At 31.9% G+C, this 27869-nt stretch overlaps 1 protein-coding gene across 3 annotated transcripts; it reads right to left on the bottom strand.

The window, feature by feature from the left end:
* Window positions 1-3887: 3887 nt before the first annotated feature.
* Window positions 3888-27526, bottom strand: LOC139489149 (uncharacterized). Of its 3 annotated transcripts, XM_071275311.1 has the most exons (9): window positions 24882-27522; window positions 24539-24677; window positions 21985-22084; window positions 20803-20955; window positions 16400-16444; window positions 15570-15628; window positions 11610-11975; window positions 9135-9368; window positions 3888-8232 (listed from the first exon to the last, which is right to left on the bottom strand). In XM_071275311.1, the coding sequence occupies exons 2-9, from the start codon at window positions 24674-24676 to the stop codon at window positions 8044-8046; spliced, it is 1284 nt and encodes a 427-aa protein (XP_071131412.1). In that variant the 5' UTR covers window position 24677; window positions 24882-27522; the 3' UTR covers window positions 3888-8043. The 3 variants fall into 3 exon arrangements, with proteins under 3 accessions (XP_071131412.1, XP_071131410.1, XP_071131413.1); XM_071275309.1 differs by having other exon boundaries at window positions 24539-27522; XM_071275312.1 differs by lacking the exon at window positions 9135-9368 and having other exon boundaries at window positions 24539-27526.
* Between the last annotated feature and the right edge of the window lie 343 nt (window positions 27527-27869).

Genomic DNA, 27869 nt, shown 5'->3' with positions numbered 1-27869 from the left:
TATTGTTAAGTTAAATGGTTGTTTTAAAATAATTTGCTGTTTATATGATGAAATTAAAGAAAATAAATATATAGCTGTGTAAGGTGGCCAGAGGTAACCATAGTCTGTATGTGTTAGTTGACGCTTTGTAATCAATACTTTGAAACATCATTTGGTTATACCTTTCTCGTATGATAAAATGGTTATCGTTTAAAGGGATATACAGACATTGACTGGTTATCTGTTATCTCCAAACACCGATTATTTTTTACATTGCCCTTGCTAATACACCGATATTGACATCGGTTACCTCTGGTCACCTTACGGCAGAATTCTATTTTTAGAACCTTAATATTACTAGCAAATAGCACTTTTTCAGAGGTGACCTGTGGGCACCTTTCAGCGTAACTATTATACACGTGTATAACTATTGGAAATCTATGGACGATGCTCTTTCCATAAATATACTTAACGATTGAATGCTTCTATTTGTAAATGCATTGGATTGTAAAATGCGTATATTTTGTATGAAGCACGCTTCCTTCTATAAAAATGTGCGCACGGTCAACGCTTTTACAACTCTATAGAACTACTAAAAAAAGCATTCAATACTTCTTATTACATTTTTTTGGCTCGGATCATGAAAGTACAATTTCTATCAGGTTCTTTCTTTTATTTATCTGTGCACTTTATTGTGGAAGCCAATAGCCTACATATACATTCATGTGGAAGGTCATGACATCATGAATGTTACATTTCATTTTGAAATGAAGGTTAATTTCAGAATAATTATAAAAAAGGAAGATTTTGGTGTAATTTCCAATGAGACAACTCTTCACAAGAGACCAAATGACACAGAAATTAACAACTATAGGTCACCGTACGGCCTTCAACCATGAGCAAGCCCATACCGCATAGCCTGTCAGCTATAAAAACACGAGATTGCTGTTTGCTGATCAAATTAACGTATTATAATGAAATACTAGAACACACCCGCGACTTCGCGGGCATTCTATCACATGAATAATTTTAGCGCATATCTGTGTATTATGAACATTCATATTACTATAAATATAAAGTGTATTTGCTTTTTACTTTCAATTCTCAGTTTACTAATCGATCTACGGCGGTCATTGATACATTTCACAGACCCTGTCTATTTAATTAACTCTGTGACCGCCGTGGAAATGATATCAGATAGAAAATACACTTTATTCGTAGTATATATGTCGTGTACATGTTGCGATTTTGTACAGGTTATAACATGTACAAAAATATTGTACATGTTATAACTTGTATAATGCAAAAATACCAGTTATAACATGTACAAAAGTATCTCATACATGTTATAATCTGTACAAAATATTGCTTAAAAATGGTTTTAACTTGTACAAAATTTAAGATAAACCTTAATGAAGTAAAATATACATTTAAATTCACCAATGCATAAAGAACAATAATAAATAGGCCAGAACGTGTCTTTTTCTGTAGAGGATAATGCTCACAAAGTTTCAGAAATATATGTTTCATGACTTATGCTGGCAAAATGTGTTTTCATGTAATTGTATGTTTTATGCAGTCAATCATGGCTTAAATAAGTGTGACACTATTTACTAAAAGCTTGCATTCCCTCAATGACAATTACATTAGATACTAGTAACTAAATTCTTCCAAAAATTTTAAGAACAATGTCTAATAATTTTGGGTAATACTCCTCCCTCTTGTTTTATAGCATGCAAAGACTAAAACAATGTCTTATATGCTTACTCTGTAAAAGCAAGAGAGAGCTGAAATAGTTTTCATTGGACCACGCTTCATTATCAATATCTTTGGATCTACTCTTCAACATTTTTGGCCTTCAGCATGACTTATGTAAATTTATAACTCATTTTTTTTTTATAAACTATAAGATCATTGCATGAGGCGAATGTCATTTTGATGTTTTAAATATATATCCTCTACTTTAAAAGCATGTATTTGTGGCCTTTGGATGTTGTGTGCTCCAAGGGCGGTTGTTGTCTTTTAAACACATACCCCATTTCCATTCCCAATTTTATTTGTAGACACATCTATCCTGGCTATCCTCTTATGTCTTTTAGTGTCACAGCAGTAGAATGAAAGTATTTTACTATGCCTTTTAAGTGGACACTCACAATTATAATTCATCAAATAAAGATATGTCCATAGATAGTCATAAGAGGATTATAAGACATGTCCTAAAATATATCTTATGAAAGGTCTTAGGAATGCTTCGTAAAACCAACCCCTGCATGGACAATAACTGTATCAAAAAAGGACAAAACACACTAACAAAGTTACATGAAGGAATAATAAAAAAAGTTATGAAAATATTATTGAGGTCAATAACATTTGTTTCTATAATAGAAACACATCCTTATTTTTCGATTTTGTACAAGTTAAAACCATTTTTAAGCAATATTTTGTACAGGTTATAACATGTATGAGGTACTTTTGTACATGTTATAACTTGTATTTTTGCATTATACAAGTTATAACATGTACAATATTTTTGTACACGTTATAACCTGTACAAAATGGCAACTTGTACACGACATATACATGTATGTTCAAAGTATACTCCCTGGAGGTAACCGTAGCCAGTGCCTATTCCATAACGGTCAACAATCTCGTGATGGCGTCCGTCCGTACGAAGAGATGACCTCAACGTACTTCACCACTTGGAACCCTTGATTTAATAGTTTCCTTGTTAGCAGCAACCCTCTATCAAGAAAATCATGATAGGAAACACCAGCCCTGGACTAGCGTATCAACTGGGAGATATATACTCCGTACGCAGGTGCTGCTGGAATGTTGCTACATAGAAATGGAAAGTTCACAATTGGAAAGCTGAAATCATCTCTTTTATCGTAAAGTTTTGTTTTCAACCGACCCTCATTGTTAATTTCTAGATGTAAGTCAAGATATGAGGCAGACTTTACTGTATCTGTTGTATCCTTTATCTCAAGTTCAATGGGATAGATGCGTCCAACATAGTCACCAAATTTTGAATTATTTAGTGAGAGAACATCATCTATATAGCGGAAAGTAAAGTTGAAGGATACAGCTAACTTCTTTTCTTTCTTCTTAATGTGCGGCTGCATGACTATAAGGCGATGTGTGACATCTTTAAATGACCTTTGTGTAACCTTAACCTTCTACATCATGGTCAAATAATAACCTCTTAATAAAGTAATATATAGAGACGTTATGTTTTAGTCATCTAAATAAGTGTTCTCTAGTTGTAGTAAATATTTATCACTTCCTGAAAGTTGACGTTTACGGATTAATAACTCCTACAAGGGTTATCATAGAACCGGGCCAAAATAAAGATTGTAAAGCTTAAAAAGAAAGGTCTCCTCAATTTTCCTTTATATGCAATTGTTTGAGATTTTTGCAAATAACTCGAGTTTCCCACCTATTTTGGGGAAAATAAGGATCTCAGAATTTACTGTTTGTCACTTGCTTAACCACAATATTTTCAATATTTTCTCAGAATCTTTTATAAAGAAAATACCATACCCCTGTCCCCCCCTTAAAGTAAGATGGTCGGTCTTTTAATACATTGTTACTTGGATGGTGAATTGTCTCAATGGCACTCATACCACATCTTCTTTTTATGAAAAAAGGTCAAGGATTAATGACACATGTCAGACTAATGTGAACTAGTGGAGCATCTGTATACCAAATATTAAAGACCATGCCTCATACTTCACGAGATATGGACCTTAGCAATAAAATTAGATGCAACAGTTATACCACCATCGTCAGTAAAACAGTCCTATGTATTGTAGGCGAGACATAAACCATTGTACTATCAACTGAATGGGGACTTTAGTTTAATTCAGTATTAATACCCTGTCAAGTGAAAGAAATACATACATATTAAATAAAATTACACAAATAATATCTTTATTATCGTGGTCTCAAAACAATAAAATAAATGACAATTTCTCCTTGCACTAAGGGGAGTTTTTCTTTTAAAAACTCAAAAAAGTCAAAGCATTAACAGAGAACAATATAAAATATTGCAAAAATGTCTTTCAATACATGAATAAACTTCTAATTTAAAAAAGAAACCAGAAATGATCCCCTAAACATTTTAAAACATTTTTTCATTCAGAGACTGCTTGAGGAGCAATAACATTAACTTACAAATAGAAACTTGACATGAATATTGGTAGATATCAAAACCTAGTGTACAATTGTTTTAGATTTTAATTTTATATATACCAACTGTCAATCTAATTGTCTTATGCTCATCAGGAACAAAACATTCATTAAACCAAAATGTGTGGTTGTTATGATACACAGCTTTAAATAAATTTTTGATAACTGTTCAGACATTTTATTGGGTCTTACAAGTTCAAACTAATATTTGAAACATAACCATGTGTGAAATATAGATAAGGATGGTTTGATATTGGTAAATAGCATTATGCTATCTAATAATTATGCAAAATATAATGTATTAGTTTAAAAAGTTATGTGAAAAAAGTCCAAAATCGAAGAGGTACATATATAATGAATCTGATGAAAAATGAAATTTAGATGAAAGTGACATGTCAAAATAAACGGTCAGTGAATATGTTGTGCAAATGAATTAGTTAAATATCATTAATATTCTTAAAACAACTAATAACAAGAGGCTCTCAAGAGCCTGTATCGCTCACCTGTAAATTTTGGCTTAAATCTTTCATCAATGATTATTTTTGAATTTCAATATATATCAATGAGTGCTTAAAATTGACACATAACAGTTTGGATCTTTCATATTTTCTTCAATTTTAAGCAAAAAACTGCATTTGACCCCTATGTTTTATTTTTAGCCATAGCGGCCATGTTTGTAGAAAGATCAAAATTTCGGATATAATTTATAAACTAGATACTCTAAGGAACATTCATTTTAAGTTTGGAAGCATTTGGCCCAGTAGTTTCAGAGAAGATGATTTTAAAATGTTCACAAATAAGATGAACAAATTGTGTAAAATTGTCTTTAAAGGGCAACAACTCCTTCAGGGGTCAATTGACAATTTTGGTCAAATTACTTTTTGGTAGATTTTACTTTGCTGAACATTTTTGCTGTTACAGTTTATCTTTATCTTCAATAATATTCAAGATAATGACCAAAAACTGCAAAATTTCATTAAAATGACCAATTATTAAAAGTGGCAGCAACCCAACAATGTGTTGTTTGATTATTCTGAAAATTTCAGGGCTGATAGATCTGGACCTATTGAACATTTATACCCTATGACAAATTTGCTCTAAATGCTTAAGTTTTTGAGATATAAGCCAAAAACTGCATTTGACCCCTATGTTCTATTTTTAGCCATGGCGGCCATGTTTGTTCATGGATCAAAACTTCGGATACAATTAATTAACTAGATACTCCAAGGAACATTCAATTAAAGTTGGAAGTATTTGGCCCAGTAGTTTCACAGGAGAAGATCTTTGAAATAGTTTACAACTGACGACCACAGACAACGATGGACCACGACGGACGACGACTGACGCCAAGTGATGGCATAAGCTCACATGGCCCTTTGGGCCAGGAGAGCTAAAATACCTGACAGACAAGGACCCATCTTTTGGCCCCTCGAAATACCCCTAAATAGACCCCAATACACAAACGAAGCTCCCCTAGACATATTAGTCTAACATTTTATGGGCAAAAACAATAAGTCATCAAACTTTGTTTGGGAGACTAAGATATTAATAAAGAATATCTCCTGATATGTTATACTAGATAAATTACCTAGAAATTAATCATATACAAATAAGAAGCCTTTTAAAATCAACAAAATAAGTTTAAAGGTGTTTTGTTTAAAATGAATACAAAGGCCTTTGTATTTGGTATGAGGAAAAATATGACAATCAAATTTGAAGTTATGGACTGGTAAAAATTTCTCAAGGCATGGGACTGGTGCAAAATTAAAATGAGCTATAATAAAAGTTGAAGTCCCATGGTTATACAGATGAAAAAATGTTGATGTCCCATTCTTTTTTGCAACAAAAAAACTTGGTGTCCCATGTTAATTCATAAAGTATATCAAAGATGTCTTTTGCTCCAGACAGCATACATCATTCAAATAAAACTGACATGTGATGTGATGACAGTGCTGTTAAAATGTGTTGCAAAATTGTTTAAGACAGCCATGTTTAACAGGTTAAGTAACTTCATATTTTGTAAGGATTAATGAAACTCCAAGTTAATTTTAAAAAGTTATAGAAATTTTTAAAGGTAACAATCTGAATTATAAAGTCTGAACTGAAAACTGTACCTTTTTTTTAATCTATCAATTAAAACATTGATGTCAAGTTTTATTTGAAAAAGTTATAGAAATTCTTTAAGGTGACCATCTGTATTTAGTCTGTATTGAAAATTGTTGCTTTTCTTAACCATTTATTAAAACCTTATAGGTTTGACAGTATTTGACAAAATACTAAATAACTTTGTTATTTGTAAGAACAGTATATAATTAAGATAATAATCAAGTTTATGAAAATCAAAGTTGATTTGACAAAGTTATGGATTTTTTTACAGGTGACCATCTGTATTTAGTCCATACTAATTTTGTTTTAGATTTTTAACTATTTATTAAAACATTATAGGTTTGACAGTAATTAAACAAATATTAAATAACTTTGTTACTTGTAAGAACAGTATATGATAAAGATAACTTTCAAGTTTAATGAAAATCAAAGTTGATTTGACAAAGTTATTGATTTTTTAAAGGTGACCATCTGTATTTAGTCTGTAATGAAAATTTAAGCTTTTTTAGCTATTTATTAAAGCCTTATAGTTTTGACAGTAATTAACCAAATACTAAATAACTTTATAATTTGTAAGAACAGTATATAATTAAGATAACAATCAAATTTTATGAAAGTCAAATTTAATTTGACAAAGTTATGGAATTTTTTAAAGGTGACCATTTGTGTTTAGTCAGTACTTTTTTTTAGCTTTTTTAACTATTTATTAAAGCATTATAGGTTTGACAGTAATTAAGTTAACCAAATATTAAATAACTTTGTAAATTGTAAGAACAGCATATAAAAAAAAAATAACTGTAAAGCTTGTTGAAAATCAAAGTTGATTTAAAAAAGTTATAAAAATATTTAAAGGTGACATCTATATTTAGTTGGTACTTGAAGTTAATATTTTTGCTTTTTTAACTATTTATTACAATATTGTAGATTTGACAGTATGTAAGCAAATAACTTTGTAATTTGTAAGAACAGTATCAAGTTTTAAGACGATCAGTGTTGATTTGAAATAGTTATGGAAATTTTTAAAGGTGACCATCTGTATTTAATCCGAACTGAAAATTATAGCTTTTTTTTACCTATTTCTTAAAACATTATAGGTTTGACAGCAATAAACCAAATTCCAAATAACTTTGTAATTTGTAAGAACAGTATATAATATACAAAAAAGGCAAGTTTTATGACAATTAAAGTTGATTTGACAAAGTTGTGGATATTTTTAAAGGTGACCATCTGTATTTAATCCGAACTGAAAATCGAAGTTTTTTTTACTATTTCTTAAAACATGATAATAGATTTGACAGCAATAAACCAAATACCAAATTACTTTGACAGTATATAATTGGGATTATAGCTGTCAAGTTAAATGGAATTCCAAACTGATTTGAAAAAGTTATAAAATTAAAAAAAAATTACTATCTGAATTTTGTGCAAACTGAAAATTCAACCAGACAGGAATTTTATTGGGAGAGTTTTCATGATTATCATTTCCTTGCAAAGAAATATGTGGAACTATCCTTAACCTTGTGGCTGTGCAGTCGATTATACATAGTTTACAGTCAGAACTTTTTTTAATTTGATTTAATAAAAGAAAAGTCAATGTCCCATGCAGATCTTAGATGAAAAAAATCTTGGTCCCATTGAAATTTTGCTTTTAAAAAGTCCATGTCCCATGCTAATTTGCACCGGTCCCATGCCTTGAGAAATTTGACCGGTCTCTTTAAACTACATATTATTATTTCTCAAAAACATTGTTTTGTGTCCAATATCTAGAATTTAACAATAAAATATTGAGCGGACATTTTCAATGTTGCCTCTGCATATTGGGCATTTCCTGCCATGTTCTTGTATCTGTAGTCCACATACCAGACACAGGCTGTGGAAACATGGCTGTATGACGGCATCAATTTCCCGATCAGCACATATGATACATTTTCTCGCCGTATTAGGTAGTTGCATGGTTACCTGTTAAGATAAGATTAAAAATGATGTTAAGTGCCAGTCTATGAAGAATCAGGCAAATAATTCAAAAATTGAAACATGATGAAAAAAAAGTATACTATTTTATAGTAAATAACCTCCTGAGTTAGAAATGTTAAGTCTTTTGTTTGGAAGTGTCTGGTAATAATAATTAAATAAGTTATAAAATTGGTTAGAAGGACAGCAAATAAGTTGAAATTACAGAGTTATTTCCCCTTATCTGTTCATTTCTAATGCATTCAACCAAAATGTATCTTCTATTACCAAAACAGAATACAGAAACACATGTTATTTTTGTGTATAACTACATATGATAAGGTAAATAAAATAAACAGCTGTGCCTACAGTGCATGATACACCTGTATTGCGCATATAGAAATTGGAAAAGACAGCATTAATAATTTCCTTTAATTCACATTGTTTAAGTCCTGTAACTCCAGAACAACAAATAAATAATAAAAAATCAAAAGGGAGCTTCATTATATCAATCCCAACAGTAATGTAAAGTTTCAAGGAAATCAGGAAATTTAGAAACACTACAGAAAGTGTGAAAAATGGGGAAAATTGCCTGAATTCAAATTGTTAAAAATTCTAATTACTCTGAAACAACACGGCAATTGCTTTTTCTAAATCAAAAGGGAGCTTTCTTCTGTAATTCCTAATGTTGTGTTATTATAATGTGAGGAAATATAAGGTTAAAAGGAATTTGAGCTATAGTCCGATAAAGTCCCATTAATCCAAAACACATAATATGAAATTAAATGATGAACAACGGTATACCATAATATGTTCCGTCTAAGACAGGCCTATAAAAACACCAAGCAACATGCAATGATGCAGAACATACAAACATTGAATTTATTCTTGTGATTGTAACAAATACTTACTGTTGGTGTACCTGCATGAACAAGAATATTAGAGCTTGTCTGAGAAATAGGTGTGGATGTTGCAGGTGAGGTTACATGTGCTGTGAACTGTGGTGCAGAATTCGAAGGAGTGGAACATGTTACTGTAGGCAGGGTAGATGAAAGTAGGTTTTCTGTAAACTGGGAACCAAGATCTGGCAATGATTCCTCAGAATCAGAAGTAATAGAAAAATCTAGACTTGTTATGTGCTGAGCCTATGGGAAAAGTGAAAGATACACAAATAAGTCGCTCCTTTATAAACATTTAAAAAAAAAAAAATGTTTGAAAACAAATATTCTTGATTTTTCTCTCAACAAATTATTTGTTTACCAAAAAATTTAATTTCCTGTAACTTATAAAAAAAAATGTAATTCAGTGGTTACTTGTTTTATGAAAGAAACATAGCCTTTTAACTCTTATTGTCATGATCATGATTCATTTGTTATATCTGTATACTTATAGCTTAGTTTACAGTCATAAAAATTGAGAGTTTTACACATATTTAGGATAATCATGCAGCACATCTTCTCTCAGATAGGAAAATCCAGTATAGCAGGAGTGATTGTGGATTAATTTGGTTTCATATTGTTTTCCATGGTTTCAGGGAAGATACTTGATAAAAAGTAGATAACAATATGCATTAACTTTCTTCTATATGTTTGTTATAAATTTCTTGAAATGAATTGAATGTGTTTATTGCTGTGCAGAAATTACTTTGAAACAGATTTTTTAAAAAACATGGTTTTATATATGAAAAAGATAGTGAAAATTGAAAATGATGAATACTTTTGGCCACACTAGTTATTTTTTGACAAATAGGAAGTTATATTCATCTTATTTACAGCAAACATTGCTTGCATAAAGTATACAAATGCCTATTGATTAAATGATTTTTTTTTCAATACCACTAGTTCAATTATTTAGATTGAGAAAAATGCAGCTGATTCATCAATATTTAAGCATAACTGCACAAGTTATGTAATTTTCTTGACAAGTTTAACATCATTTTGTAACTGGAATATCTGAGCATACATTTCATTGATAAATTTATGGATATGTTCATGGATAGGATGTTTAGAATGTTATGATCAATGCAATATATTTTGTGTATCTCAAAAGTAGTGACAAGCCTTGAAATATTTAGATATCAAGTCAGTCCCTAATAAGATTTCTTAAATAAAAAGAAATCTGACATTTAAATCACTTTGTAAATCATGATTAGCTTAACAATTTGCAATGAAAATTATGGCTCTTACTCTACCAGATGTCATGATATTCCCAAAATCATTTCGAAAATTTGGGAAATTGTTATAAGAGTGCACACGCTGAAATGTCTTGCCTTCTTTACTACTAATTGATATTATGTTGATAGTCCTAAATATATACTATCACATTAACTAAATATGATCCAAGAAATTGAGGTCAAGGTCAGATAAACCAAATTTGAAATACATATACACCCTACAATCATAGTCCATACACCAAATATGCTTGAAATATAGTTGAACTTTTTCACATCCAAGAAACAATTTTAACTTTACCAGGAAAACTTATCTTTGATCAATAAACCATGAAAATGAGGCCAAGGTCAGATGAACCCTGCAAGGCAGACATGTGCACCTTACAACACTTTACATGCTATAAATATAATTAACCTTTTGCATTTAGTATCTTAGAAACTAACATAACCAGAAAAATTTAAGATTGACCAAGGAACCATGAAATGAAGTCATGGTGAGATGATAATTGCCAGACACACATATAAACCTTACAATCATTCCATACACCAAATATAGTTGACCTATTGCCTATAGTATTAAAAAAACAGACACAAAAAAAACCAACTTAACATTGAGCAATGAACAATAAAATGAGGTCAAGGTCACATAAAATATGCCAGACTGACATGTACATTGTAAAATATTATTACACTACAAATAGTTGACATATTGCATACAGTATTTGAAAAAAATAACCAAAACACAAAAAATTAACTTTAACCACTGAACCATGAAATCAGGTCAAGGTCAGATGACAGTTGGTGGTAATCAATTTACCAAAATTAGTATACACCAACCTAAAGATGATGTGTATTGAGTTTGAAAGCAATCTCTTAAGTGGTTTCAGAAAAGAAGACCTTTAAAGTAAAGTTTACCACGGACAGAATCTGAAAGCAAATGATCATGCAACAGCTCACCCTGATCTTTATTCAGGTGAACTACAAATAGATGTTTTTGGAATCAAGAAGTGAGCTCATAATAATTAAATTTTGTATTTACAATAACTAGTGTAGTAATCACATTGTCATAAATTTTCTGAAATGTGTCTATGACAATATTCTGCAGCAAATTAAAATTACAAATACTGCTATAAAACTGAACACTCGTTGATTATGGTTAAGTGATAATTCAATGTTGTATTCCTGTTAAAAAGATGGACAATTATATATTTTTTACCTTGATTTTTGTCAATAAGTAGATTCGTTTCTTTTGTGTCTGACAACTTTCAAAATATTGTTTTGCAGTGAACCCATCCCTACTGATTTCTCTCCCTGCACTATTACCAATCCTCAACTCCATTTCACTAATTCTGCCTTTAAAGTTTCTGCCATTTTTGAAAAAAATGTCTTGTAAACATTGAAGAGTTTCTTCGAAGTCTTTATTATATGCCAGGTTGATATCATGTGATGGAATCTGCTTATTTCGGGAGCTTCTTACTTGGTGATAAGATGAAGTGTTATAGGAATAATGCTGCCAACCGATACCTAGTTTAACTATATCTGGTTTTGGCAGTTTCTGTGCAGATGTTCCTGGTAAATTGGTCTGAAACAATATAGATAATACAACAGTTTGAAAAGTTAAATTATGAACATTGCACAGTTCGTACTGGTACCTACCGTCAACTTTTCCACCCAGAGCAACTGGTTACAGGAAAAGAAGATGCCGCCAATAATTACGCTACAGGACATTACACCATCAGGAAAGAAATTGTAGATTTAGTACAAGCAATCTGGCATACCATGAATTTAGCTTTATCAAATTTTAATCTCATACCAAAACAAACAGAGTAAAACTAGTCCATCTTATTCATACTGACAAAAGGTGCAGATACTTAGTTCAGATAAATACTAACTGACACTATTAAGAGATTTTTTACCTGCTTATGATGTGACATTACTACATATGGGATATAGGTTTTACATCTACTGGGGGGTAATCCGAAGTAAATTTGCTCTTATGTCACCTTTTAAGATAAACTGAACATTATTTTCAGGGCTGTTCAGGGCCAGTCACTGTTAAATTCCAATTTGGCAGGTAGAAAAATTTTGTCCAACTTATCATTTTTGTTTTAATATCCAATCTTTCATCTGCTATGGATTTGGCGATAAAAGCCAAAAACCTAAACGAAAATGTCATTTCAAGAGGCACAACTCCTGAAGGGGTTGACAGATTGTTCTATTATGAAGCAGGGAAATAAATTTTTCCTTCAGATAATTTTGTGTTGATCATACATTTCATGTATCTTCCATAGATTTGGACATAAAAGCCAAAAGCCTCAAATAATGTGATTTCAAGAGCAATAACTCTTAAATGGGTTGTCTGATTTGTAGGAAAGATAGTGGGTTGATAGATTGTATCCTTCTGGTCATTTTTGCATTTCATAGCTTTCATCTATCTTCTATGGTTTTCCAGATAATAGAAAAACACTTCAAACATTTGTCAAAATTTAAATTTTTAAAAGGGACAATAACTCAAACATTTAGTATACGATTTTTCTGAAAATTTCAAAGTAGACCGATCTTCAATTTCCAATCATTTTTACCTAGGCCAGATTTACTATATCCGATTCAGTTTTATTGAGCTATAAGCAAAAAACTTAATTTTACCTCAATGTTCTACTTTTAGCCCTTGTGACCAATTGCTTTTTTTTTTACAGAATTGAAATTAGGAAATTTTGCAAAGGATATGAAAAAGATCATCACTTTAAAGTTTCAAAACATTTGGCTCAGTGGTTATAGAGAATACTATTTTTTTTCTAATCTAAATGATGGCAAAAGCTCACACTGGCTTTTAGTCAAGTGAGCTAAAAAGCAGAAGAGTTAACAATATACTGTCCATTCTTACCTTACTCAGTATAAATGGAAAATATATCAGTCTAACAGAATTTTAGTACTTAAGCTTTGTTTTGTGTAAAGTAATGGTAAATGTTTATCTGGCAAATTTATACTTAACAAGAGCTATCAGAATGACAGCTAAACCAGATTTTTTACATGTATTTGTGTCCTGGCAATTATCAATATCACAAGGACCAAAACTCCTAAATGGTAAAAGTTACAATCACCAATATCAAACTTGACCTCAATTTAGTCATCAGTAACAACATATTAAAATTAGATAAACATTGGTTGAACAGTTCAAGAGTTAATGCACACACACACACAACAGGAAACGCCATTTTTTCAATATTTCAAGAACTGTAACTCGATCCTTAACGGTAAAAGCAAAATCGTCATAATTGAACTTTACCTCCATTATGTCAGTAACAACATATTAAAATTCAAAAGACTTGGTTGAACAGTTTATGAGTAAATGCACGGACAACATTTCACTGCAACCAGCCTTACCACATGCCTTACATCCCAAAATCAATAACGTTATTTTCCTCAACAATCCGGATAAAAATGTGTATTAACATTTATGAAACATTCAATCAACAATCATGTAAAAAGAAGAAAGATTTTTTACAAAGGCATTATATTATTTATAATTTAAAGCAAGCCTACATTGTAACTGGAAAAACAAAATCTCACAAGAATCCTAAGTACTAAGCCTCACAACTCTACAAAAGTCAACTGATAAAATTTTTCTGGATATGCACATTAACATATCATGTCCGCATTAACTTCAAAGTTTCATGAAATTCTGTTATGTGGTTTCAGAGGAGTTGCACTTACAAATTGTTGCAGTTGTATATTTAGGCCAAAACTCTAAGTTCAAAGGGTCATAACTCATAGAAAAACAAGAGTGGACACAGATGAGTGTGGAAAGTATTATGCATTATGAGAGTACCCGGGTATTGCATAAAACTGTTAGTCAACTCACTAAGGATACTCCTCATGCCATTATTGCATATTTGCTACACTATATTCAAGCTTGATACAGCTCTGAATTTGGATTGAGATTAAATAATTAATACATCATTGATTTCTGACACACAATGAATGTGTCACTACTATTAATGACTTTAAATAAAGGGAATATGCATACATTTACATATAGCTATATTAAACTGACAGAACATTTAAAATTAATAATGATTAGAGTAATCTATCTTTGCATATTTTAAGTAGTGTGTGGAAATAAATATAACTACATCTATATAAAGTAAGTTCAATTATCTCCCTTTAAATACTTCAGACAAAGAAAATCTTCCTTTATGCATATTCTCTGGTCATGTATTCAACTGTGTAAAGTGTCATTAATATTGCTACAGCTATTTAGGAGGAGTTGTGCTTACAAGACCTATTGCCAAATACTGTGAAATTTAAACTAAGAAATCGCAATTATCTCCCTTGTAAACATCTGACAAGAAATATCTTCTTTCATGCACATCTTCAGGTTGTATACAACAACAGTGTAAAGTTATTTCAATATTGATAGATCTGTTAAGGAGTAGTTGCGCTTAAAAGACCTGTTGCCATTTATGGCTATATAAAAACAAAGTTAATTTAATTATCTCCCTTAAAACAATTTCGACCAGAAATTTTTTACTTTAAGCACATTGTTACATTGTGTACTACAACTGTGTAAAGTTTCATCAATATTGGTCCATCCGTTTACGAAATATAGACAGACAGACAGACAGACAGACAGACAGACAGACAGACAGACAGACAGACAGATAGACAGGCAGATAGACAGACGGACAGGCAGAAGGGAGGACGGTTGTACAGAATTATTTCTATATACTCCACAAAACTTTGTTTTTTCTGTCGATATGTACACCTACATAGTATGTCCTTATTATATACAAAATTTCATAAAATTCGGTTGTGTGGTTTCAGGAAAAGTTGCCATGACAAACTGTTGCAGTAGCTAGTATATTGAAGCCAATAAGTTCAAAGGGGCATAATCATAAAAAAAATGAATCATAATTTCCTGTCGATATGCACATCTACATAGTAAGTCCTTATTATTATCTACAAAGGTTCATGAAATTCTGTATTGTAGTTTCAGAAGAGTTACGATGACAATTACAGGACTGACAGACTGTAGTATATTGAGGTAAAAGGTTCAAGGGGGCATAACTCATAGAAATAAAATTTGATCATAATTTGCTGTCAATATGCACATCTACATAGTATGTCCTTATTACAAGAACAGGACTGACAGACGGAAGTATATAGTAGAACTTACACATTTTCTTTTTGAAGCTCTGGCTTGTTCAATGAAACCCATTATTTTTGAGGTAGACACTGAAATAGAAACGAAATGGAGTTAAAAATGTGATTTAATTACAAATCACAATAACTAAGTACATGTATAACAGTTACTTTAGTTGGAGCATCTCTTCTTTTAATGAATAAATAAAATTCTGCGGATCATGGTGCACACTAATAATTTCAACCACATGCATCAGAATCACATGTTCTTTTGGAGATGTGAGCTAAAAAGTATTCTCAAAATATATAGTGGCTATTAAAATGACCATATTTGCAAAAAATGACATATTTTGTAAACCAAAATGCAGCTCAAAATGGTCAATATTTTGACATTTTTAATTCAAATGCACTACAATTGGTTCTTTGTTGAAATATTTTAGGATTTTAAGAAACAAGAGGCTCTCAAGAGCCTGAGTCGCTCACCTGTAATTTTTTGCTTAAATATTTTATCATGATTATATTTGATGTTTATATCTTTATCTATAACAATATTCTAGACAATAACCAAAAACTGCATAATTTCCCTTAAACATGTTAAATCATTAACAAGCCACAAAAACTGCATTTGACCCTTATATTCTTTTTTTAGACATGGCAGCCATGTTTGTCGATGAGCAAAACTTCAGATATAGTTCATAAACTCAATAACCTAAGGAAAATTCAGTTAAAGTTTCAAAGTATTTAGCCAAGTTGTTTCAGAGCAGAAGATTTTTAAATGTTAGCAAACATGATGACAAAATTGTGTAAAATTCTCTTTAAAGGGCAATAACTCCTTAAGCGGGGGTATAAAAATATTTCACTAACCTTCCATGCCTGGTGCTGATGTGTCTTGCTCTCTACCACTGGATTCTACAATAAATTGAATGTTTCCCATCAACTGTGTTTTAGGACAAAGATGTTCGTGTTTTGTTTTTTTATCTTTTTAGTTTCAAGAACTGTACCCAGGAGCTGGCAACTTCAGTAATGACATTTAACACATTTTCAGTTATGAACTGAGTTTCTCAATCAATCAGTACAAAGTTGCATTTTTAATGCTTAAAATAAATATTAATTAAAATTTTGTCTGCTTAGACTCCCACAAAGTCAGTATGTACCTCTCTGTTCCTTTAATTGTTATTTGGTTTTAGAGAATAAACTTATCCACTCTATCTTATTATCTATATATATATATATCTGTGTGGTGACACAGTTGACAATCACAACATTCTCACAGCTCAATTAAGTCTGACAGATTATTGGTGCAACACATCTGTTGAAGTTATGAAATATGGACAAGCTTTAATTGTAGCATAAGGATAAAACAGTTTTTTAAACATATACCTGTATATGCAGGGGTCTTTAACGTATTATATCGTCCAACATTAATGTCATGCTGCCCCCCCCCCCCAAAAAAAAATAAAGATTATGAGAAAGTGTCAAATTGATGCTATGAAAACGTCACGCAAGTGCAGACGGCATTTGACAGTTTTTAGTGTTTGATTTAACATTGCTAATTTCTGTCAGTTTCATTAGAATGGAGATAACAATATTGTATTTTAATGCTCGACGGCATCAATTGGGGATGTCTCTGCTAACATGTTGCCAGTAAACTCCCAATCCCAATTGATGCTGTCAGAGCTTTTAAACATCTTATAATTCTCTGTAAGAATCACCCAAATATGAAAAATGTTGGCCACATTTTTTTTTTCATTATTATACTTTTTGGGTTCAAATTAAAGTATTCAACCATAAATAAGGTCATGAATCTGACCAAAATTTTCATCCCTGTGGTCTCGTTGCCATGGTAACAAGACTTTCCTTGGTTTCAAAGGTATTTTTGCATATATTCTAGTAATTGACCTATTTGAGGAATAAAATCAGACAATTAAAACAAACAAGAAATTCCTCGACAGAAGTTGGGTTGTGGATAATATTGGTGTAATATATCCTTAAAACCATATTTGATAAAATTTTCTGTCTAATTATAAGATTTAAGGCCCGTTCTCTATATTTTTCTAACTGAAGAAATAGTTGAATTTTGATAATTTTGATAATTTTGAATATGGGATTAACTGCAAATGCAGAATTCCCCTCAAATATCATTATGAAAAATGAAGAAAAGGTTGTTTTCTTATCAAATTCACCAAAACATTTTTTTGGGTAAATACCCCTGAAACCAACTACATGGTGCTTATTAATAACGCCCTACAGGCAAAAACAATCCTTTCTGTCCTGTCAATTTATGCCAAAGCTGACCGAACAAAGAAAAAATGGCAACATAATGTATTTTGGGCTTTTTTTTAAGATGGCAGTGCCTACTATCACATAGTAAAAATCCCCATTTAGCCAAGTTGTCTTTTATTTTGGTTATTTTTGGGGTAAAAGTCTGGTTTTTCACCCAAAATCGCTGAAAACCGGAAATTTATGAAATTCCTCTAAGTTTAATTGCAACATAATGTTTTTTTGGCTCATTTTACAGCTGAAATTGCCCACTATCATATATATACTAAAATTGCTACACTAATCTTGGTAGTCATTTTTTGTTATTTTGGAGGTAAAAGTATATTTTTTAACCAAAATTGCTTAAAACTTGAAATTTTTTAAATACCCCAAAGTTTAATTGTAACATAGGGTATTTGGGGCTCATTTTTAAGCTGGATATACCAGGTTACCCCCTATCACATTCTTAAAAACGCAATCAATACCTATTAGAATTGATTACAAATTTTATGTTTACAAATAACGGTAATAAACTAAAAATCTGAAAATGGACATTAATGAAAACCCTCGACGTTTAATCGCAACATAAATGCAGTAATTTAGTTTCATTCTTCTTATCTGATCGAAGTTTTAGACCTTCACCTTTGATCCACAGAGTTGTACATACATTAAAAAACATTTTCTAGTGGAAATAAATATATATGCAATGTATAAAATTTGTAATTCTAATATGACGTGCTTCTTAAGCTTTGTAAAGAAACCATACTTTATTATCCAATAAAATTAGTTTGCACATGCGTATATTGACTACGGCAGAAAAATGAATTTCGTCAAATTGATATGCATTTAATGTATTTCCTTAAATTAAACCACTTTCAAACACTAAAATGATACACATTTTGTTACTTATACTTTTACAATGACAACAATGTGTTACAATTCGTAATTGACATATTTGACCTAGATACCGCATCGTTCATGTTGGCTGTTCTAACTTCAAAACCCCTCCCTCTGAAAAACACGTTTCATCTCTCCTTTTAAAAAGGCATGTCATTGTATAGAATAATTTCATTGAAACATATGTTCCGATGATAAAATATAAAATCAAGTATAGGTTATTATTACTGTTGTACTGAAATGACAAAATTGTTTCATATATTTCTGATAAAATGGATTGACCCTAGCAGGGAATCGAACCCCATTCTCCTATAAAAAAAAATAGGCGTAATTACCAATATACCACTAAGGTTTCCAATCCATTTTACAAATGCAACAAGATTGTCACCCAGTATTAATTTTAATCATCATGTAATACAGCATTTGAAATCGTCAGATGCACAAAGGCGTGCCCTTTGATCAACTTTACAAGGTGTAGCCATCGCAAGTATAAATGGATCTCTGTCAAAGGGCCCCTCCTTCCAAGTCTCAAATGTCAGCACAACTTTATCAAGGAATCCTCTATCAAATATAAACATATTTACCAATGCTACACTATTAACCGGCGAAATATTTACGATTAATTTAGTAAAATAAAGACCTACCCGATTCTCCTTGTGCGTCCACCGCCATTGACAACTGACTTGAAAATGTGCGTGTCAGAAATTGACCTCAAAGGAAAAGACTGTTGTAATATAAATTTTCTGTTATATTTTGACTCAAATATTGTTTTAGTTAGGCTGATAAATTAATTTGTTAATTTCTGTTTCAATTTTGAATTTTAGAAACCTACAACTTTGCGAAATTAAACTGGTTTGAACTAGTTGGATAAAAATCGACAGCGAGGTTGATGGAAGAGCCTACACGAAGATCGTACACTTATACACAGCGAACATAGAAATTACCGTAATTGTCCTAATCAGAATCGAAATAATTGATGCCAGCTATACTTTATTTTAGTTTTAACATGGGTAGGCATTATATTCGTGTTATTTTAGCCCTCGCTATCGCTCTGGCAAAAATAATCACGAATATAATGCCTACCCATGTTAAAACTGCAATAAAGTATAGCTGGCATCAATTATTTCTTAATTATACGTGTGGACATGATGTGTTATGGACATAGGCAAGGATGGACATACTGGTCTTTTAAGGGCGACCATTGGCCCGCCTGCCCTTTAAAATTTAGCAATATATCATTGTCTTAGGCCAGAGTCCCATACAAATGCAACAATTAAACCATTAATTCATTAATGTTAGTAGCATGAAGTAATATTTGGTGAATTACAGATCTCTGTGAAACAGTGTGTTAATAATAACATCATGTTTGTGTGAAAAAGGGGGGTTGTGATACCTTTTTTAGCAATATTTTTCTAAATAAATGTGTAAATAAAAGGTGATTCCAAATGAAGTTAAAGTCCTTTATGGTCTACATTTCTGCAAAAAAATATTTAAGGGTCAAAACATGCCCATTTTCGGCCAAATTAAACTTATCGGTTTAGACCTGACTTTGTGTCATGTATACTTAGTTAAGATTTCACAAATATCAAAGTATCTGTATGTTTTATTACGAATAATACCATGTTGTTCATCACTGATTATCTGTTTTTAACCTTAATTGCAATTAAAAAATAGTTTGACCATATTTAGAATATCAGTTTTGAGTAAAATTTTTTAGCTGGTTGCTAAGGTAAAATTTGTCCCTAGCAACAACAAAGAAATCATGATAGAATCAAATTTTCTTCTTTATTTCTAGTGATAACACAACTATATTGCATGGAAAAATACATTTTCAAGTTTTCTCAATTTTTTTTGGTGGCCACCTGTTGGTTGATTCTTATAGAGAATTGATGTTAAAATACAATACAATAATGTTATCCCCTAAGTCTATAAACAATGCTAAGGACATTTGTTTATGGTTGTACAAAATAAAGAATTGGATGCTTTTAGTGTTTGTTCATCTTTACAACAACTCCATGCTATAATTAAGCACATTGGAAGCAATTATAACATCCATTTTGAACCTTTTAACCATCTTGATGCAAATTTACAACAAAACTTAAAAATCATACCAAACTGCTTGTTCCATGTTTCACCCTCGTTCAAAATCATGAGGATTGTGTTTGGTGTGAGAGTTGAAAAAAATTTGTCATCTATTTCCACACCATCTTCATTTAGAACAAATGTTATATGGTTGCCCTCTGCAATAGTAAACTTTTCCTTACCTAAAAAGAAATGACTTTATTCATATAAATGTGATTATATTATGTAAATTACAGCAAATGATCCCAATTCCAAAAATTAAACAAATGACATGCTCATTTAATATTTAGTAATTTAATTTTGACAGACTGCTACAGGACCTGTGTTGCTCCTACCAATTTACTTACTTCATGAACAATCTTTATCCTAGATGGATTTTGATAATTGTTTCATTAGAATTTAAGACAATCTTTATATATATTGTGTCCTTTTTCTTTCTAACAGAGTTGTAAAAAATGGAAGAATGTGTCCATTGGCCACAGATGCCCCCACATGTAAATATATTTGTTTTTGTTTTTTTTATGTTTATAAAGGGGCATAACTAACCAACCAGTAAATTTGACACTCACATATTTGGAACTTTATCTGTGTGTTTATCTGTGTGTTATGATAATGAGTATTGTGTATAAGTTTCATAATATTTGATTGAAGCAAACTTAAGTTAGAGATCGGAAACTTAAAAGTTATAGCTATTTTTATGTTTATAAGTGGGTATAACCCAAGAACGATAGAAGTGGCACTACTTGATCTGTGTATTATGGTAATAAGCATTGTATGTAAGTTTCATAATATTTGGTTGAGGCAAACTACAGAACGTTAGAGATTGGAAACCACAGATTTAGCAATTTTTATGTTAAAAAGGGGCATAACTCAGTAACAGTTAAAGTGACACTCTCCAATTTCGAACCTGATCTGTGTTTAATGGTAATAAGCATTGTGTACTTTTTCACATCAGGACAATAAAAGATTTTGAGTAGGCAGCTATTTTCTAGCTAGGTAGCCTCACTAGTAGGGTAGGGCATTTTTACATTTAGGTATTTTTAATGGACTCAGAGGTTTCACAAAAGAAGAATTCTTTAAAGGAAAATTTGCAACAGATGAGACAGTTGGACAGAGGACAAAGTTGATGGCAATACATCACCCTGGATGTCCAGCTTCTTGTTTTGTTTATTATTACTATTCAAATTCAAACCATAGCAGTATAAACTTACATTTATTGACCATATCTGCAAATGAAGAGGCAAATACACCTTTTCTTATCCTCCTGTCATGCGTAAAAATCTTTAACGGTATTTTTGTCTTCTCTGTGTCCTTAAAAAAATGCAATCAAACTCAGGTATACTTTATGTATGGACTTCTATGTATAGAAACGTGATTTTTGTATGATAATATAGTCTTTAGTCAACTATGAGTATGGATAAATGCGATTCAGAGAAGATCCAAGATCTTTGAAATAGTTTACGACGACGGACAACGGATGACAGACGACGCCAAGTGATGGCATAAGCTCACATGGCCTTTTAGGCTAGGTGAGCTAAAAATGCATTTAAAAAGTTTTTATTACTTTTAAACACAGGGATCCAACTTTTCAAGCTTTTTTACTAAGTTGAAAATGAGTTCAAAGTAATTTGATAAAATGCTTAAAAGTATGTAGGCTTCATATTAGAAGTTCTTTATAAAAGGCAAAATTAGAAAAATTAAAATATCTAGCAAATTCTACCTTCAAACACTATTTAAGGGGACGACCATGTTGAGGGCCAGGAGGATTTTGAATAATAAATAACTTGTCCTGAAAAAAGCTGAAAATAACTAGATATCAGTGAGATGGCCATTGGGAGCCATCACTGTGGGCCCGCTGTCAATAACAGACACAATCTTTACCATAGGACATGGGATTCCCAACTGTAAGTGTTTTACCTTGACCTTTGACCTACAAAATTGTTGCTTAATAAACATGTCAAGTACAAACTTATCCTAATGGTTCTCAAGGTATGGAGCGGACAGGATCTTTCCCATAGGTCATGGGGTTCCATAATAAAATCTAAATTTTTGACCTTGACCGTTGACCTACAAATTTGAACAAACATTATGACACAACTCTTGTGTTGGTTAATATACATGTTAAGTATAAACTTTGAAATCATAATGGTTCTCAAGATATGGAGCGGACAGGATCTTTCCCATAGGACATGGGGTTCTATACCAAAACCTAAGTATTTGACCTTGACCTTTGACCTACACAGTTGAACATACATTATGACACACTCTCTGGTATTGGTCAATATACATGTGAAGTATAATTTTGAAATCATAACAGTTCTTGAGATATGGAGCGGACAGGATCTTTCCCATAGGACATGGGGTTCTATACTAAAACCTAAGTTTTTGTCCTTGACCTTTGACCTACAAAGTTGAACATACATTATGACACACCCTCTGGTGTTGGTCAATATAAATGTGAAGTATAAACTTTGAAAAAATAACGGTTTTCAAGATATGGAGCGGACAAGATTTTGTTATGGACGGACGGACGGACGGACGGACGATACGACGGACAGACGGACTGATCACTATAGGGCGACCCGCCTTTGGCGGGGCCCTAATAACTTGAGCCCAATTGTCAGGAAAAAAATAATCTGGCATGACAAGAGGGGAATTAGTTTTAAATGAGGTTGAAAATAAATGGTCGTGTGCACAAAAAATAAACCACCACGCAAAAAGTGAAAATAAAAAACTCATCCCAAAAAATTCTTGAGACCCCCTACCTCCCTCTTACAGTACAACCCAGAGTACAACCTGGAACAAACTCTTAGTATATGGTCAACATCTGCTATAGTCGCATCAAATGGTGACCATTTATTTGAGGGGTCATAAAACCTGGGATGTTGGCCATTTATTGGGGTCATAAACCATGGACTGGTGGTCAAGCTAATCAGTTTCATTATTTTTTATCTATTTATTTAAAAGGTGTGTAAATGTTATCCTGCATCAGTACTTTACCTGTACAGGTGAATTGTTTTTTTTCCCATTGAAGTTGTCTACATGTGTATAAGTTTTGTTTAAAGATTGAAATAGAAATTTTGTATTTCTTCATTTCAAAAGGTTGGAAATCATCTACATGTAAAGGCCACAATGTATTATTATTTATTCTCTTTACATGTGATTCTTTTTTTCTTATTCTGTATTTTTTGGGATGCAAATAAATTCCCTCTCTCAAGCAGTTTCAAGTGTTTATATTGCAGAAAATTCAGTTCAATCTTTATCACAATGCTTAAATGATAAAGAGCTATAATTATTCAGTTTAAGATAATTTTTCCCTTTACAAAAGAATACAAAGTTGAACAACATCTTATTTATTAATAAAATCAAAAAGAAATTTAAATAAAATAAGTTTTGTAAGAAAAAGCAGACAAAATATCTCAAAATAAAGTTGTGACTTTTTTTCCTCTGACTTTTTATCCCTGATTTTTTTGTATGTGACTTTTTTCCTGTGATTTTTTTCCTTACATTTGTTTTTTCCCAATTTCAGTGTATGCTATATAAGAATGGGTACAGTTTTTAATGGCAAAAATGGCACACTCCTACCAAATAAAATCGAAGTTACCCCCCGTGGCCCCCAAAGACAGAAATCATACTACTATATATATACATATATATATATATATATTCTCTTGTGCGCCCTCCTTCACAAAACAAAATATTCGGATATTCAATTTATATACATATGTTATTTATTTTTTTATTTTTATAGTAACTAAAATATACCTGATTATACATATCTACTGTAGCGCATTTGATGGAACTCACAGAGGAATATTCGGTGAAAGGGGAATGAAACGATCTGTATTGACTGTCCCCAGGTACGATCATCCACATGATCCATATCATAGGGGCCGGTAACATACTGTTTGAAAAAAAAATTACACTGATATGTAATAATATACAATTATGGCCTTCATCAAAAGTTTTAATATCCAAAATTATTAAATCGAGAAAAGAGTTATTTTCCTCGAGGTCCGTAGGACCGAGGGAAAATAATCTTTTTCGAGATTTAATAATTTTGGATATTAACTTTTATAAAGGCCATAACTGTATTATTATACTGAACTGAACGTTAAGTTGTTATTTGAAAGACGTCGTGCAAATTGCCACCAAATGAGTTATTTTGCCTACGCGCTCATTCCCACACAGTTATTTTGCATACGCGCAGTTGCCCGCGGGAAATATGGGGTTATTTTGACAACGTGCATATTCCCTAACAGTTATTCTGCCTATGCGCAGTTACCCGCGGGAAAGAGGGGTTATTTGTGAAGGTTATTTTATTATAGTGGTTACTATAGTAAAGTATAATAATACGTATTATTACATATCAGTGTAAACATTTTTTTTTCAAACAGTATGTTACCGGCCCCTGTGATCCAGACATGTATATATGGCGGCACAGGCACTTGTCTCAGAAAACGAATCCTATATTATGTAGGGTTATTGTATGAATATTGGGGAATTGTCCGGAGTAGAATTTAATATTATTGCACGAGCTTGTGAGTGTACAAGGGACAATATTCCCCAATAGTCTTTTTGTTGTTGGGATGTATAAGTGCTGAGCCACTCTGTTTTTGTTAGATGTATTTCTATCCATCTGATGTGTTAAGCCTTTTTCAACTGATTTTTATAGTTCGTTCCTATATGTTGTACTGTTACACCACTGTCCAAGGTTAGGGGGAGGGTTGGGATCCCGCTAACATGTTTAACCCCGCCACATAATGTATGTATGTGCCTGTCCTAAGTCAGGAGCCTGTAATTCAGTGGTTGTCGTTTGTTGTTGTGTTACATATTTATGTTTTGTTCATTGTGTTACATTTGTCATTTAGGGCCTTTTATAGCTGACTATGCGGTATTGGTTTTGTACCGTACGCGTACGGTGACCTATAATTGGTAATTTCTGTGTCATGTTCTTTCGTTCTTATGTTGTACTGTTTCACCACTGTCCCAGGTTAGGGGGAGGGTTGGGATCCCGCTAACATGTTTAACCCCGCCACATTATGTATGTATGTGCCTGTCCCAAGTCAGGAGCCTGTAATTCAGTGGTTGTCGTTTGTTGCTGTGTTACATGTATTTGTTTTTCGTTCATTTATTTGTACATTAATTTGGCCGTTAGTTTTCTCCTTTGAATTGTTTTACATTTGTTATTTCGGGGCCTTTTATAGCTGACTATGCGGTATGGGCTTTGCTCATTGTTGAAGGCCGTACGGTTACCTATAGTTGTTAATTTCTGTGTCATTTGGTCTCTTGTTTAGAGTTGTCTCATTGGCAATTACACCAAATCTTCTTTTTTATATATATCATAGAGGGAAATTTTTGTTTACTTAATCTGAGAATGGAAATTGGGAATGTGTCAAAGAGACAACAACCTGACTAAAGAACAGAAAACAGCCGAAACACTGATAAAATTTGTCGTCTTTGTACTGTGTATTGCACATACAAAAACATTGCGGTATGGGCTTTGATCATTGTTAAAGGTCGTACGGTGACCTATTATAGTTGTTAATTTCTGTGTCATTTGGTCTCTTGTGAAGAGTTGTCTCATTGGCAATTACACCACATCTTCTTTTTTATATTAACCGAACAATAATTAATCTGCCCCGTCATTTTTTTAGTACTGCACGAGATTTTTTTTCTCACTGAAAACTTCAAAGTAACAATAGTCACAAGAACAGTCATTGGAACTATATATAGGGGGGAGGGGGTCTATATAGTTCAAATGAATTTGTGGTGTCTCAGAGTTAAAACATCAAAGGATCTTATTTTGCCGCAACTGTGAATTAAAAAAATTAGAACTCGACTGGCTCTCTTCAACGTAAATTTCGTGACACCCTATGTTAATTTATAGTCAAACCTGATTATTTTTTAAAGCGACCATTATACTTTCACAGCTGGGGAAAAAGGGTTGGGTTTTTTATGCACCAAAAACTTAATTCCCCTAACGTGTGTATACTACGGCAGACACGTGTAAAAGCCTTTTTATAGAAGTTTTTTTACAACAATAACTTAATGATTGATTGATTGATTGTTGTTTGTTTAACGCCACATGAGCACAACAAGGCTATATCGCGGCGAGATATCATTTAATAAATTGTTTCTTATCTTACCTCCATTTGCTTGAAATAAAATGCTCAAATGTGATGGCGACCTGATCCTTCCAAAATCAAAATGAAAATGAACAGGTTAAAATCGTGCCATATTTATCTCGATTTAGCTGAAAACTTTCCCGTTGCTCGCCTTAATTTAAAACAATTTGTTGCTTTATAAAACAATATATCGAAGAAAAAAAGGCAATTTATTATTATTGCATGATATTTTTATTGACTTATGAATTAATCTTAAAATGTTTTCTCGTTTTGATAATTTGTCGCGTTATTTAAAACGATTTATTTTTATGGCGATAAAAAACAAATCGGCTAAATGCCTTGTTAGGCATTTTGTCGAAAAAAATAAATCGCAGTAATAAGAAAAAAAAGGCAATTTATTATTATTGCATGATATTTTTATTGACTTATAAATTAATCGTAATTTTTTTTCTCGTTTTGATAATATGTCGCGTTATTTAAAACGATTTATTTTTAAGGCGATAAAAAACAAAGCGCCTAAATGCCTTGTTAGGCATTTTGTCGAAAAAAATAAATCGCAGTAATGAGAAATAAAGCATTTTCTCGCTAAAAGTTATATCGCCATCTTGGATTATAAGTATTAAAACGAGGGTAATATACGCTTCCGTAAAGGTCAGCTGGGAAAATAAATCATAATGTTCTTTTCTTGCTTATAATTTCGGACGATTTAAAAAAAATGGACATCCCATGAGTCTGATTCTATAAAATATATGATAAACAGAATAATACATGGCGAAATCCGTATCACATGCCGTATCACCCTCGACCAATATCATCCCTTGGGCCTAAAGGCCCACGGGCTGATATTGATATCTCGGGATGATACGGCATATGATACGGATTTTGCCATGTATTATTCTCTATGTATCGACCTCATACAAAGGCTATATTTGTATATTATAATTTTGTAGTAAGTTCTAGTGTTGTTT

The sequence above is a fragment of the Mytilus edulis genome, chromosome 9, assembly GCF_963676685.1.
Source record: "Mytilus edulis chromosome 9, xbMytEdul2.2, whole genome shotgun sequence".
Taxonomy (NCBI): Eukaryota; Metazoa; Mollusca; class Bivalvia; order Mytilida; family Mytilidae; genus Mytilus; species Mytilus edulis.
Note: the sequence above shows the minus strand (reverse complement) of the source record. Positions and strands in the feature narration are given on the sequence as shown.

Bases quoted from the DNA above. Each gene is read 5' to 3' on its own strand.
- LOC139489149 (XM_071275309.1), bottom strand. From the start codon at position 24,676: ATGTTACCGGCCCCTATGATATGGATCATGTGGATGATCGTACCTGGG. The intron at 20,956-21,984 runs GTAAGTTTATAC...ATTTCTTTTTAG, and splicing joins TGCAGATATGGTCAATAAAT to GTAAGGAAAAGTTTACTATT. The intron at 8,233-9,134 runs GTAAGTATTTGT...TTATCTTAACAG, and splicing joins TTCATGCAGGTACACCAACA to GTAACCATGCAACTACCTAA.